The sequence below is a fragment of the Carcharhinus amblyrhynchos genome, chromosome 17, assembly GCF_965287045.1.
Source record: "Carcharhinus amblyrhynchos chromosome 17, sCarAmb.v2.hapA, whole genome shotgun sequence".
In the NCBI taxonomy this organism is placed as follows: Eukaryota; Metazoa; Chordata; class Chondrichthyes; order Carcharhiniformes; family Carcharhinidae; genus Carcharhinus; species Carcharhinus amblyrhynchos.
Window position 1 is genome coordinate 42,103,346 of NC_137340.1, and position 13,836 is coordinate 42,117,181.

The 13,836-nt window shown below is 50.7% G+C and overlaps 1 protein-coding gene across 1 annotated transcript; it reads right to left on the minus strand.

Moving 5' to 3' along the window:
- Positions 1 to 1,433: 1,433 nt before the first annotated feature.
- adra2a (adrenoceptor alpha 2A) lies at positions 1,434 to 2,876 on the minus strand. The gene has a single exon (XM_080205308.1). It carries the CDS (start codon positions 2,736 to 2,738, stop codon positions 1,551 to 1,553), a length of 1,188 nt encoding a protein of 395 aa, XP_080061434.1. The 5' UTR covers positions 2,739 to 2,876; the 3' UTR covers positions 1,434 to 1,550.
- Positions 2,877 to 13,836: the final 10,960 nt, after the last annotated feature.

Below are 13,836 nucleotides of genomic sequence, written 5' to 3' on the forward strand. Positions count from 1 at the left end.
TGAATTTTATCCTGGCTTTTTACAGTATGATTCTAGAGTGGAAAGGGGTGGGAAAGCTGCAGGACTGGAGTTGAATCTGCTACACTCCTCACTGCTGAAATCTTACAGGCGTCCAGATCAGATTGATACCACTGTAGACAAATCAGTTGTTTAACAAGTAACTTTTCGTGTCACAATGGTCAAGACCCCAAACATGAGGCTTGAGTCCGCTGTGAACAATCAGATCAAACTGTTGCAGCTAGTATTGTATATTGTTTATGGCTCAAAGGCTTATCTTATGCGACATTATAATCGTTATTCTTTTAAAGAATACATCTTCAAAAACTAGTTATTCAACTTGCGGATGTTCAGAATAACCTACAATTAAGGTGAGCTGAAGGCTACACCCAGAGAAAATAACCCGGAGGATTTACAAAGAGGAGTGATTGTTCAGGTTTGAAATTGAAGGCGGTGGGGAAAGATTATTCATTGACTAATATGGATTTTAAATGCGTGTCTTTGTTAAACGGTACGACATCTCGCCAGCCCTTGGCTCGTGTTCGCCACCAATATCTGGGGGATGAGATACTTTTTAACTAACTCGGGGATAAATTAATGAGGAATTGCCTAGTTACAGCCCCAGCCCCGAATCTCGGCAGCAGGCCAGGCTGTTGGTTTGAAAGGGATGGCTGCACGTTTCCAGCAGTGTAAACGCCCAGAAATACTAACTCTTTCAATAAACCTCTTATCGGCAAAGCGGAGCAACTTCCTGCTGCTTGTTCCTCGTTAACATTCAGATTAAAAGAGGAGCAAAGTGAGGAATGCCACGATAATTTGACTGAATTGACAGTTTAAAGACAGCAGTGTGGCGGATATTGCACTGTTCTAGGATTCTGTGTGTGAGAGAGATTGTCAATGTGCATATATGTGTGTGTGTGTTAAATCAGTGTGTATATGTGTTTGTGTGTGTGTTAAAGTCAGTGTAGATATCAGTGGGTATATTTGTGTGTGAATTTTAATATGTGCGTGTGAAAGTTAGTGTATATTTGTAAATGCCAGTTTATATGTGTGTGTCAGCATATACGCATGTGTGTGTAAATATCAGTGTGTGTGAAAGTGAGTGCAAATGTCAGTGTGCATGTGTGTGAGAATGTGTGCACATGTGTGTGTATGAATGTGAATCTGTATTGTCTGAGAATGTGAGTGTATGTGTGTGAATGTGTGTATGTATGTGTGTGAATGTGAGTGTATATGTGTGTGAATGTGTGTATCGTGTATGAATGTGAGTGTATATGTGTGTGAATGTGTGTATTGTGTATGAATGTGTGTATATATGTGTGTGTGTGAGAATATCAGTGTGTTGTGAATGTGTGTGTGTGGGAATGTGTGTGTGTGTGCCGAGACCCATTCACACTGAGTGAGAACAAGCCTTAGAATTATAAAAGAGACTTCAATGCAAAAAACACAAAGTTCCCTTTTATTCTGAACTCACATTTATAAATATAGTGCAGGCGGCACAGAGAGAGAGTCCAATGGCTCGCTGTACAGTGGCCCAGCCGGGCACACACAGTCTAGACTTTGTGCCGGCGGTTGCCTCGGCACAGGATTTTCTTGAAGGCTTTTCTGAAGTCGTGGTTGAAGATGGTGTAGATGAGCGGGTTGAGGGAACTGTTACAGTAGCCGAACCAGAAGAAGAATTTGAAGAGTCTCTCGGGCACGGGGCAGAGCTGGGGGCAGATGGCGGTCAGGGAGTAGGTGAAGAAGAAAGGGAACCAGCACACCACGAACACCCCGATCACCACCGACAGCACGAAGGTGAACCTCTTCTCCCGGTTCTGGCGACCCTTCCAGCGGCCGCCGTTCTCCGCCTTGACCAGGCTGCTGACCACTTTGCCCTGCACCGCCTTGACTTTGCCCCGGGCTTTGGGGGGTGGCGGGGGCTGGCAGGCGGGGGCTTGGTGCTCCGAGGAGGAAGACTCGTCGCCGTCGAAGCCGTTGGCCGCCTGGGAGCCGTTCATGGCTGGGGGGGAGGCGGTGGGGGGGTGGCGGGGGGGCTGCCGGTCCCCCGGCGGGTGCCTGGTCCTCAGCTTGGCGATCTGGTAGATGCGGACGTAGACCAGGATCATGATGATGCAGGGGGCGAAGAAGGAGCCGATGCAGGAGGAGATGATGTACCAGACCTCGGTGTTAATCTCACACTGGGGGCTGTCCTGGGCAGAGTGCTCCTTGTTGCCGTTGGTGATGAGAGGGGGGAAGGAGATGACCGCCGCGATCACCCACACTATCACAATGATGCACTTGATCCTCTTGGGAGTCCTCTTCAGGTTGTACTCGATAGCCTGGCTGATGGACCAGTACCTGTCCAGGCTGATGGCGCACAAGTGGGCGATGGAAGCGGTGCAGAACAGGACGTCCAGCGCCAGGTGGATCTCGCACCAAACCTCCCCAAAATACCAGTAGCCCATCAGCTCCTTGGCCAGCGAGAAGGGCATCACCAGCGTGGCCACCAGGATGTCCGCCGTGGCCAGTGACACCAGGAACAGGTTCTGGGGAGCCCGCAGAGCCCGGCTGGTGAACACGGCGATCACCACCAGCACGTTGCCCAGGATGGTGAGCATCATGATGAAACCCACCACCGAGGTGAGGGCCAGTGCCGCCTGCACCGAGTAAGGGTGCCCATGCTGGGGCTCCGAGCTGTTACAGCTGCCGTTACAGCCGCCTCCCCCCGGCTCCTCTCCCATAGCCCCCAAGCTCTTCATCCATCAGGCTCTCCAAGCCAAGCTGTCACACTCCACAGGCACTGTCCATCCCCACTGCAGGTTTCACTGACCACCTCTGGCTGGAGTCTCTGGCTGGACTGTGGCTGGAGTCTGGCTGGAGTCTCTGGCTGGACTGTGGCTGGAGTCTGGCTGGAGTCTCTGGCTGGACTGTGGCTGGAGTCTGGCTGGAGTCTCTGGCTGGACTGTGGCTGGAGTCTGGCTGGAGTCTCTGGCTGGACTCTGGAGTCTCTGGCTGGACTGTGGCTGGAGTCTCTGGCTGGACTGTGGCTGGAGTCTGGCTGGACTGTGGCTGGAGTCTCTGGCTGGACTCTGGAGTCTCTGGCTGGACTGTGGCTGGACTGTGGCTGGAGTCTCTGGCTGGACTGTGGCTGGAGTCTGGCTGGACTGTGGCTGGAGTCTCTGGCTGGACTCTGGAGTCTCTGGCTGGAGTCTCTGGCTGGACTGTGGCTGGAGTCTCTGGCTGGACTGTGGCTGGAGTCTCTGGCTGGACTGTGGCTGTATTTGCGGACTGTGCTCGGATTCTGGGTGGGCTGTGCTGGATCTGGATGCTCTGGCGCTAACCTCTGTCCGCCTTTTCCCGGGAAGCTGCTGTGAAAAGACAGAGAAAGTTCAGCAGCTCCGGCAGTACGGGAGAGGCAGTTCACACAATCCTCTTTCTCTCCTGCTCCCAGCCAGCTTCCCTGTTTTTATACTCCCAGCACCCAGTGATGTATCCCCGGCACCACGTGCCTCCTTTTGCTTCAAAAGCTGGAAATTGGGACGGAGGAGGAGGGACTTGATCCTCAGCTACCTGAGAGAGAGAGAGATGGAGAGTGTGTGAGAGCCAGAGTGTGAGAATGTGTGTGTGAGAGAGAGAGTCAGAGTGTGAGAGAGACGGAGAGTGTGTGTGTGAGAGAGAGAGATAGATAGAATCAGAGAGAGGGAGAGATACAGAGAGAGAAGCAGCCCCTGTCCACCTTCACCAAGCTGTTATCTCCCAACATTTAGAAGTGAATTTTTAGCTGGATGCCTCGCAGGGTGAAACAGACAAGATCACTTTCGTCTCAAACTGTAGCGTTTCCTTTGTGTTAAAGGAGTGATAACGTGGTGTTGTGTGGGGTTGTGTGGGGCTGTGGGGGGGTGGGAGGAGGAAGGGTTGTAACCTGTAACTTTACTGTGGCGAATAGATCTGTATGGGGGTTGAGCTGGAGAGGGGGAAGTGCAGTGAATCCACATTAAAAGCGGAGTTTCTAACAGGGCAGGCGCTTTCTATATAAAACACACCGATTTCAGACAGTACCAGAAACTCAGTCCAGTGAGTGAATGAATGAGAACCCTGCCGATTGGATTTGGGGAGTGTGCTGAAATTGTCCGGAACACAGGCGAACTCTAAAAGAGTACTAGAGTGAATCGATAATGCGATAGTCAATCTGCACTTAGTTCACACCGAGTTTATATATTAACTAACCCAATAGTGCAGCGAATAGTGAATCAGTAGCAGGTTGGTTGTAAGAACACGGCAGCTTCACATAATTCAGAATGTATCTGTAACAGTGTTCAGGATCCACACTGTGTTTATAATACCGCTGAAACTGCAGTAACAATTGATCCCCCCGGCTTTTACTCACTCTGCCATTTCTAACACAGCTCTGATATTAAATGTTACACTCTATACCTTCTCCCTCCAGGTGGGAGGCAGTCTAATAAGACACACCCTAGACTCAGTGAGGAGTTAACTGTTGAGGGAAATTTATGCGAATTTGCCAATGGTCATATCTCCGCTCCTGTCCTTGGACAGAAGCCAGGCTGAGAAAGGGTAGCAGCAAATAGCTGACTCTCTCTCTCTCTTTACTGCTGACTCTCTCTCTCTTTCACTCTGCTTTCGCAATACTTCTGGGCCGCTGCAAGTGTTTTTTGAGCTGAGATGAATGTACAAAACTCCTCCACTTTTCTTTGTCGGAGCGTTGTTTCTGGTCATTCATTAAATTCAAATGGGAGGGGATTAGGTTTAGAGTAAGGGTTTAGAATTTCCATTCTAAAGACACATCCATTGTGTTCTTGGTGCTGTTTACACTGGGGAGACTTGTGTCCACACGGATACTGGGAATGTCCCATCCAAACTGGCCATTACCCACTCCAGACAGTGGTATCAACGCTGCCCCCATTGGCCAGGCATTGTCATTACAGAATAGCAACTTTCTAAATATATTATCTAATGAACATTGTTAAACAATCGGAATCCTGGTGGCGAGGGGTGAGGGGCGGGTACGGACATTATTAGAATGCATACATTGAATCAAAATAAGCTGCTTAGTGTGTCTAAAGAATTCTTTGTAAAACTCTATAAACAGTGAATCGGAAAACGTGATCATGCATTCCAAAATGATCATGCAATCCAAAACCTACTCCTGTAGCATTGCAGTCAATCCACAGGATCAGAGAGGTAAAATGCATCTGTAAATTCTCTGTAAATAAGCAGTTGCAGTAATTTTTTTTCACAACTGCATTTGTGAATGTTGTATTGACAGTGAGGCAATATAATCCCGTTTAATTGTAACAGATTATTCACACAGTGAATTCTCTATAATCCGGTTTAATTGTGACAAAATATTCACACAGTGAACCCTCTGTAATCTGGTTTGATTATGACAGATTATTTACACAGTGAACTCTCTATAATCCGGTTTAATTGTGACAGATTATTCACACAGTGAACTCTCTATAATCCGGTTTGATTGTGACAGAATATTCACACAGTGAATTCTCTATAATCCGGTTTAATTGTGACAGATTATTCACACAGTGAACTCTCTATAATCCGGTTTGATTGTGACAGAATATTCACACAGTGAATTCTCTATAATCCGGTTTGATTGTGACAGAATATTCACACAGTGAATTCTCTATAATCTGGTTTAATTGTGACAGATTATTCACACAGTGAACTCTCTATAATCCGGTTTGATTGTGACAGAATATTCACACAGTGAACTCTCCATAATCCGGTTTAATTGTGACAGATTATTCACACAGTGAATTCTCTATAATCCGGTTTTAATTGTGACAGAATATTCACACAGTGAACTCTCTATAATCCGGTTTAATTGTGACAGAATATGCACATACTGTAATTTCTACAAACTGGTTTAATTGTTACAGATTATTCACAAAGTGAATTTTCGATAATCCAGTTTAATCATTACAGATTATCCACACAATGAACTCTCTATAGTCTGGTTTAATTGTGACAGATTATCCACACAGCAAACGCTCTATAATCAAGTTTTATCATGACACATTATTCACACAGTGAATTCTCTATAATCCCATTTAATTGCGACAGATTTGTCACGTAGTGAACCCTCTATGATCCAGTTTAATTTTGACAGATTATTCACACAGTGAATTCTCTATGATCCAGTTTAATTTTGACAGATTATTCACACAGTGAAATCTGAACAATAACTCATCGGTAGAAAGAGGTTCCATTCCCGAAATGTGCAACTAGAGTGCGACCACAAGGTGATGCATGTTAGGTTGATTGGTCATACGAAGAAATTGCCCCTTAGTGTCCAGGGATGTGTAGGTTAGAGGGATTAGTGGGTATAATATGTAGGGATATGGGGGTAGGGCCTGGGTGGGATTGTGTTTGGTGCAGACTCGATGGGCCAAAGGGCCTCTTTCTGCACTGTAGAGCTCCATGATTCTATGAATTTGCTGCACATCTGCACCAGACACCCCAGCAGTGTGTGTGACAGCTTTATATCAAGGAGCTCAGAGTTATTGAGGTCATTGAGGAGGAGCCCAGGCTGCAGGGTTGGCCCATGGGGAACATGGGGTACTCGCTTCAGACTTAGCTGAAGATGCCTGAGCGGAGGCCTGAGATTCTGTGATGACCTGTTACAATGAGGGGCATGTTGCCAATCGTTCAATAGTGGAGAGGTTCATTGGGCTCCTAAAAATGCGGTTCCAGTACCTGGGGCGCTCTGGTGGGATCTCCAATACAGACCCCTAATCGATTCCCTCATGTGCTGTGCCCTTCGTAACTGGGTGCAGCTGTGAAGGAGACCCTTTAGAGGAGGAGGAGAAGGAGGAGGCCAATCAGCCAGGCATCGCTGGGGAGGAGGCTGCCCAGGAGGAGGAGGAGGAAGAGGAGGAAGAGCATGCCGAGAAACGCCACCCTGGCATTGTTGGGCTGGCAGCTCGAATGAGGCATCAGAGGGCAGTGAGACAGGCCCTGATCACCATGCGCTTTGCTTACTAGGGGCCTGTGTTTCTGCACGTGGGTTCCATCCCCCCCCCAGCCCCAATGTGCTTCTATCTCCTGCAACATTGTCACAGCAGAGTGGTGGGCTGGATACCCAGATTCTTTGGCAGGCAGGAGGGTGATGACAACTCACTAAACACCATTATGATGATGCCTTGGTGCAATCTTGTCTGACTCCTACCTGAGCTCCTCATGCACGCTGGCACCTGGGCCCACATCTGTGTAGTGGGTAAGGGATCTGTTAACCCATATACAGGACCCTTGGGTGGGGGGGTTGGGGGAGGGGAGGGAATCACTCATGGGTTCTGGGGAACCAATGCCTTCCTTTACTCAGTGACACAGCGCGAAGGGGCCTCCCCAACTGGCATCAATATGAAGCATCCCTCCGGTGACTGTCAATGGAAGAGGATTCCTATTTGAGACAAATCTGAGACAAATTAGTTACAGCTGGGTGGTAAAAAGACACTTATTATTAACAATAAAAGTGTTGGCACTTATTAGCATTGAGAAAATGGGGAGGAATCTGAAGATAATACATGTACAACAAATGTTAATATTTAGAATACCATAAAACAGAAGTGTGTTTGGTGTGTCCAGACATTACATTTTATTGTGTATGTTTGTGAATTTCTTTTTTTTTCAGAAAAAATTGACATTGCCAACTTCCTAACCTTACGTGGCCTACAATTACATCTTGGTGCCTCCCCAGAATGCATATCGGAGGTGGAGGGGGTCAGCTGACTATCACATCGTGTCTGTGTGGGTTTCCTCCAGTTTCTTCCTACAGTCCAAAGATGTGTGGGTTAGGTTGATTGGCCATGGTAAAAAATTGCCCCTTAATGTCTTGAGATGTGTAGCCTAGCGGGATTAGTGGGTAAAATATGTAGGGATAGGGGGGGTAAGGCCTGGGTGGGATTGTGGTCGGTGCAGACTCGATGGGCCAAAGGGCATTTTTCTGCACTGTAGGGTTCTATGGACATCCTGTGGTCTGTGATGCCCTTGCAGGTGTCCGCTGGAGAGCCTGGACCTTGAGGGCCCTGGCCGGCTCCCAGATAATATAAGAAATAGGAGCAGGAGTAGGCCATCTAGCCCTTCAAGCCTGCCCCGCCATTCAATAAGATCATGGCTGATCTTTCGTGGCTCAGTTCCACATTCCCGCCCTCTCCCCATAACCCTTAATCCCCTCGCTTATCAAAAACCCATCAACCCGCGTCTTAAAAATATTTAGCGAGGCAGCCTCCACCACCTCAACGGGCAGAGAATTCCAGAGATTCACCACCCTTTGAGTGAAGAAGTTCCTCCTCAACTCTGTTCTAAACCGCACCCCCTTTATCTTGAGGCTGTGCCCCCTAGTCCTGCTGTCCTTTCTGAGCGGGAAGAGTCTCTCCACCTCTATCCTATCCATCCCATTCATCATCTTATACGTCTCAATGAGATCTCCCCTCATTCTTCTAAACTCTAACGAGTACAAGCCTAGTTTATTCAGCCTCTCCTCATAGCTCAACCCCCTCAACTCCGGTATCAGCCTAGTAAACCTCCTCTGCACTCCCTCCAAGGCCAAAATATCCTTGCGTAAGTGCGGCGACCAAAACTGCACACAGTACTCCAGCTGCGGCCTCACCAATGCCCTATACAGCTGCAGCAAGACCTCCCTACTTTTATATTCAATCCCCCTCGCTATGAAGGCCAGCATCCCATTCGCCTTCCTGACCACCTGCTGCACCTGCAGGCTGGGTTTTTGCGACTCATGCACAAGGACCCCGAGGTCCCTCTGCACCGTCGCCTGCTGCAGTTTTTCGCCATGTCTGGGACATTTCCATGACACCCTCTTTATCTCACTGCCCCTGCAATGCCTCAAGGTCAGGAAGGAGGGGGAGTCAGGTGTAGCCACTGCCACAGTCCCCTGGCTGGAAGGCCCTGGCTCAAACCTTTCCTCCTCCCCTGGGGTCCCTGTGGGCCTGTGGGTCACTCCATGGGATGGCGGTGCTTCTGCAGTGAGTTCCAGAAGTTCCAATGTCACCTGGCCCCTGCCAGTCCCTGGGGGGATGACCATCTGCGTCCTACCCATGGTGGTCGAGCCCTCTGGACTGGCTACTTGAGCTGGGCCACCTGTCAATGGTGGCAATAAATGCCCTTTGAGTCTGGGCCATGCTGTGCAGCCCCTTAGCCATGGCCCTCTGTGACTGGGCCGTATTCTCAAGGGTCGATGCCGTAGCCCATTGTGTCTCAGCGCTGTCCCATTGGGTCATCTGCCAGCTCTCAGCCATGGGCGGCAGAACCTCGAGAAGCCTGTTGAGGCCCTCAACTGTGACTCCGCTGTGGCCTGCTGTGACTCAGTCATCGCTTGGAGCCCGGTGAGGATCCCCTGCCCCAGGCAGTGTTGGCCTGGGTACCACACAAGACAGGCAATAGCTGGGCTGCCTGGAAGCTTTGGGACTCCTCCCAGCAGCCTTGCGGTTGGTCCAGCGTTGGCGTCAGCCCCTCCTACATTCCCTGGCTCTGTTGCTGCATCTCCAGCAGCTGAGGGAGAAATGATTTCAGAGGCCCAGCTTATAGCCTGGGGCTAGATGAGTCCTCACCACCGGCAGGCCCCCGCATACCAGAGGCCTCGGACGTTTCTTCCTCCACCCGATGTACATCAGCAGATGTGCTGCGCTCACCAAATTGTGACCCAGAAGTCTCAACACTAACTGGATCCACCGACGTGTCAGTTTCTGGTAAGCTGTGAGGTAGAAGCTGATGCCAAACTGGTGCCACCCTTGGAGGTCCTTTCACCCAGTTTCTTCGAGCACTTGTCCGAGCTGTCAGCGGCAGGATGGGCGAGAGCAGCGATCAGGGTCTGTACTCCAGAAAGCCCCAAGGCATCCAGTTTTGTCCCTGCAACACAGGACACAAGGTTAAGTGAAAGGGAGGGAGAGGAATCAGGGATGCAAAGCACGTGATTCACATTTCTCCATTGAACATACACCCCAGGAACAGGCCCTTCGGCCCTCCAAGCCTGCACTGACCATGCTGCCTGAATCAACTAAAACCCTCTACCCTTCCAGGGTCCATATCCCTCCATTCCCATGCTATTCATGTATTTGTCCAGATGCCTCTTAAAAGTCACTATCGTATCCACTTCCACTACCTCCCCTGGCAGCGAGTTCCAGGCACCCACCCCACCCTCTGTGTAAAAAAACGTGCCTTTAAACCTTGCCCCTCACACCTTAAAGCCTATGCCCCCTAGTAATTGACTCAAATTGAGTGGAGGATTGACAGGTGATCACTTCTTGATGACAACCCAACAATGCTGCCGCTGACAACTCGCATCTCCCCTTCCCTCGGTCTTCAAAACGGGGAGAGGACTCGGAGGTCAGGCTCGCCACCCCCTGTCTGTGCCCTCTCCCGGTGGTTATGGGCATTCTTCTCCTGTGAAGACAGAAGGAGCCATGAAATATCTGATGGTGTGACTCCTGCAGAGGATCAGAGGGTAAGTACAGTGGGGATCTTGGAGGGGGGGAGGAAGGAGGTGCCAGGGGGTCAGGAGCTAGAAGCATGCAGGGCGCTGGGGGGTGAGAGGATCTGGGGGAAGATGCCCGACGGTTAAGCACTCACCCTTTGCTGCCCAGATGAGGTCATTTATCGTCTTACAGCACTGCTCATCGGTTCTCCAGGCCAGTGTCCTGGCATGGTGTGGAGTCGTCGGCGTTGGACTGGGGTAAACACAGTGAGAAGCCTCACCAACACCAGGATAAAGTCCAACAAATAAACTTGTTGGACCTGGTGTTGTGAGACTTCTTACAGTGCCCTGGCACCCAGGTCAGTTCTCGTGTCCAGTGCCAGGGCACTCACAGGTGCAGCCAGTGCCACCCAGGCTGTTTTTCTGTCACTTCCCCTGGGATGACGGCCTGTTGGGTGGTGGGGGGTTGGGAGGGGGGGGCGTTGGGTGTCCCATTTTGCCTCCACTGCCTCCAGCAACCTGGCCAGGTCGGATTCGGAAAATCTGGAAGCTCGAAGCCATTGCTTCCTGCTCTGCCTGTCTGTCTGTCTATCCTTGGGTTTTTAATAGAGCTGCTCCTCATCAGGGCAGATCGGCTGCAGGCAGTTTGTCGGAGCGTTCCAGCAAGTTACTGGCAGTTTGTCGGAGCGTTCCAGCAAGTTACAGGCAGTTTGTCGGAGCGTTCCAGCAAGTTACAGGCAGTTTGTCGGAGCGTTCCAGCAAGTTACAGGCAGTTTGTCGGAGCGTTCCAGCAAGTTACAGGCAGTTTGTCAGAGCGTTCCAGCAAGTTACAGGCAGTTTGTCGGAGCGTTCCAGCAAGTTACAGGCAGTTTGTCAGAGCGTTCCAGCAAGTTACAGGCAGTTTGTCGGAGCGTTCCAGCAAGTTACAGGCAGTTTGTCGGAGCGTTCCAGCAAGTTACAGGCAGTTTGTCGGAGCGTTCCAGCAAGTTACAGGCAGTTTGTCGGAGCGTTCCAGCAAGTTACAGGCAGTTTGTCAGAGCGTTCCAGCAAGTTACAGGCAGTTTGTCGGAGCGTTCCAGCAAGTTACAGGCAGTTTGTCGGAGCGTTCCAGCAAGTTACAGGCAGTTTGTCGGAGCGTTCCAGCAAGTTACAGGCAGTTTGTCGGAGCGTTCCAGCAAGTTACAGGCAGTTTGTCAGAGCGTTCCAGCAAGTTACAGGCAGTTTGTCGGAGCGTTCCAGCAAGTTACAGGCAGTTTGTCAGAGCGTTCCAGCAAGTTACAGGCAGTTTGTCGGAGCGTTCCAGCAAGTTACAGGCAGTCTGTCGGAGCATTCCAGCAAGTTACAGGCAGTTTGTCAGAGCGTTCCAGCAAGTTACAGGCAGTTTGTCGGAGCGTTCCAGCAAGTTACAGGCAGTTTGTCGGAACGTTCCAGCAAGTTACAGGCAGTTTGTCGGAGCGTTCCAGCAAGTTACAGGCAGTTTGTCGGAGCGTTCCAGCAAGTTACAGGCAGTTTGTCGGAGCGTTCCAGCAAGTTACAGGCAGTTTGTCGGAGCGTTCCAGCAAGTTACAGGCAGTTTGTCGGAGCGTTCCAGCAAGTTACAGGCAGTTTGTCGGAGCGTTCCAGCAAGTTACAGGCAGTTTGTCGGAGCGTTCCAGCAAGTTACTGGCAGTTTGTCGGAGCGTTCCAGCAAGTTACAGGCAGTTTGTCGGAGCGTTCCAGCAAGTTACAGGCAGTTTGTCGGAGCGTTCCAGCAAGTTACAGGCAGTTTGTCGGAGCGTTCCAGCGAGTTACAGGCAGTTTGCTTGTTAGTATCGAGGGGAAGGCAGGTGAGCATTGGCAAGTGTGCTGATGGCAGGGGGGTGAAATTGTGTCTTGATGATTACTGGGGGCAGGGGAGGGAGAGAGAGGGTTGTGTCAGGGGGTGATGAGGGTCATGTACAATTGGATCCAGTATTGGGGAAGTGGGGTGGGTAAAGGGGTCAGTAATGCTGGGGAGGGTCCAGTGTTCATGGGGGCCAGGAGGAGGAGGCTGTATCTGGCCTGGGAGGGATCCGGCAGATATTTTAGTCTCTTTCTGCACACGCGCAGTTGGGGGCTCCAATCGGAGCTGCAGGCTTTCGGGCACGTTAAGCCCCGCCCACTGCCTTCTGCTGCAGGAAATGGACTCGCCCAAAATTTTGCAGACAGAGTGCATAAGTTTGGGCCTGTAAACACACCCAAACAATGAATCTGGAATTCCCCCAGTTTCTCACTCCACCAACACTTAGAAAAAAATCTCATAAAATTCCACCCTCAGAATCTTTTTGGGAGAACCACCCCCCATTGTTTTTTGCATGCTATATAAAGCATACCATTCATAGAGAAGGAAAGTAGAGGGTGCAGAATGTAGTGTCACGGTTATAGCTGGGATGTAAAGGAAGATCAACTTAATATAAGGTGGGTCCATTCAAAAGTACATGTCCTCAGTATTTTGTATCTTTTTCCCGATGGCAGAAGGTGGAAGAGAGAATGTGCGGGGTGCGTGGGGATCCTTAATTATGCTGCTGCTTTGCCAAGGCAGCGGCAAGTGTAGACAGAGTCAATGGACGGGAGGCTGGTTTGAGTGATGGATTGGGCTGCATTCACGACCTTTTTGTAGTTCCTTGTGATCTTGGGCAGAGCAGGAGCCTTAACGAGCTGTGTTACAACCAGAAAGAATGCTTTCTATGGTGCATCTGTAAAAGTTGGTGAGAGTCGTAGCAGACATGCTGGGAGGAATTTTACGAGAGTTTTTCTAAGTGTCCGACAGTGTGAAACTGGGAGATTCCAGATTCGTTATTAGGATGTGTTTACAGGCCCAATCTTATGCACTCTGCAAAATTTTGGGCGAGTCTGTTTCTTGCTGCAGAAGGCTATGGGTGGGACTTAATGGCCCAATAGCCTGGAGGGGAGGGTAATGTGCATGATATAGCCCCAACCACCCAGACTGATCATAGACCCCCCTCCCTCCCCCACTGATCGTGGACCCGCTGTGCTCCCCCACCAATCACACCCAGAGTGGCTGCGGCCTCCTTCCCCCCATAGGCCTGCCCCCATTGCCCCCACCAACCCACAGGTCCAGCCCCTGGCACTGCCCCCCACTGTCCCCACCCACCCACAGGTCCAGCCCCTGGCACTGCCCCCCATTGTCCCCACCCACCCACAGTTCCAGCCCCTGGCACTGCCCCCCATTGTCCCCACCCACCCACAGGTCCAGCCCCTGGCACTGCCCCCCATTGTCCCCACCCACCCACAGGTCCAGCCCCTGGCACTGCCCCCCCACTGTCCCCACCCACCCACAGTTCCAGCCCCTGGCACTGCCCCCCATTGTCCCCACCCACCCACAGGTCCAGCCCCTGGCACTGCCCCCC

Coding starts and splice junctions, on each gene's coding strand:
- adra2a (XM_080205308.1), bottom strand. CDS start 2,738: ATGAAGAGCTTGGGGGCTATGGGAGAGGAGCCGGGGGGAGGCGGCTGT.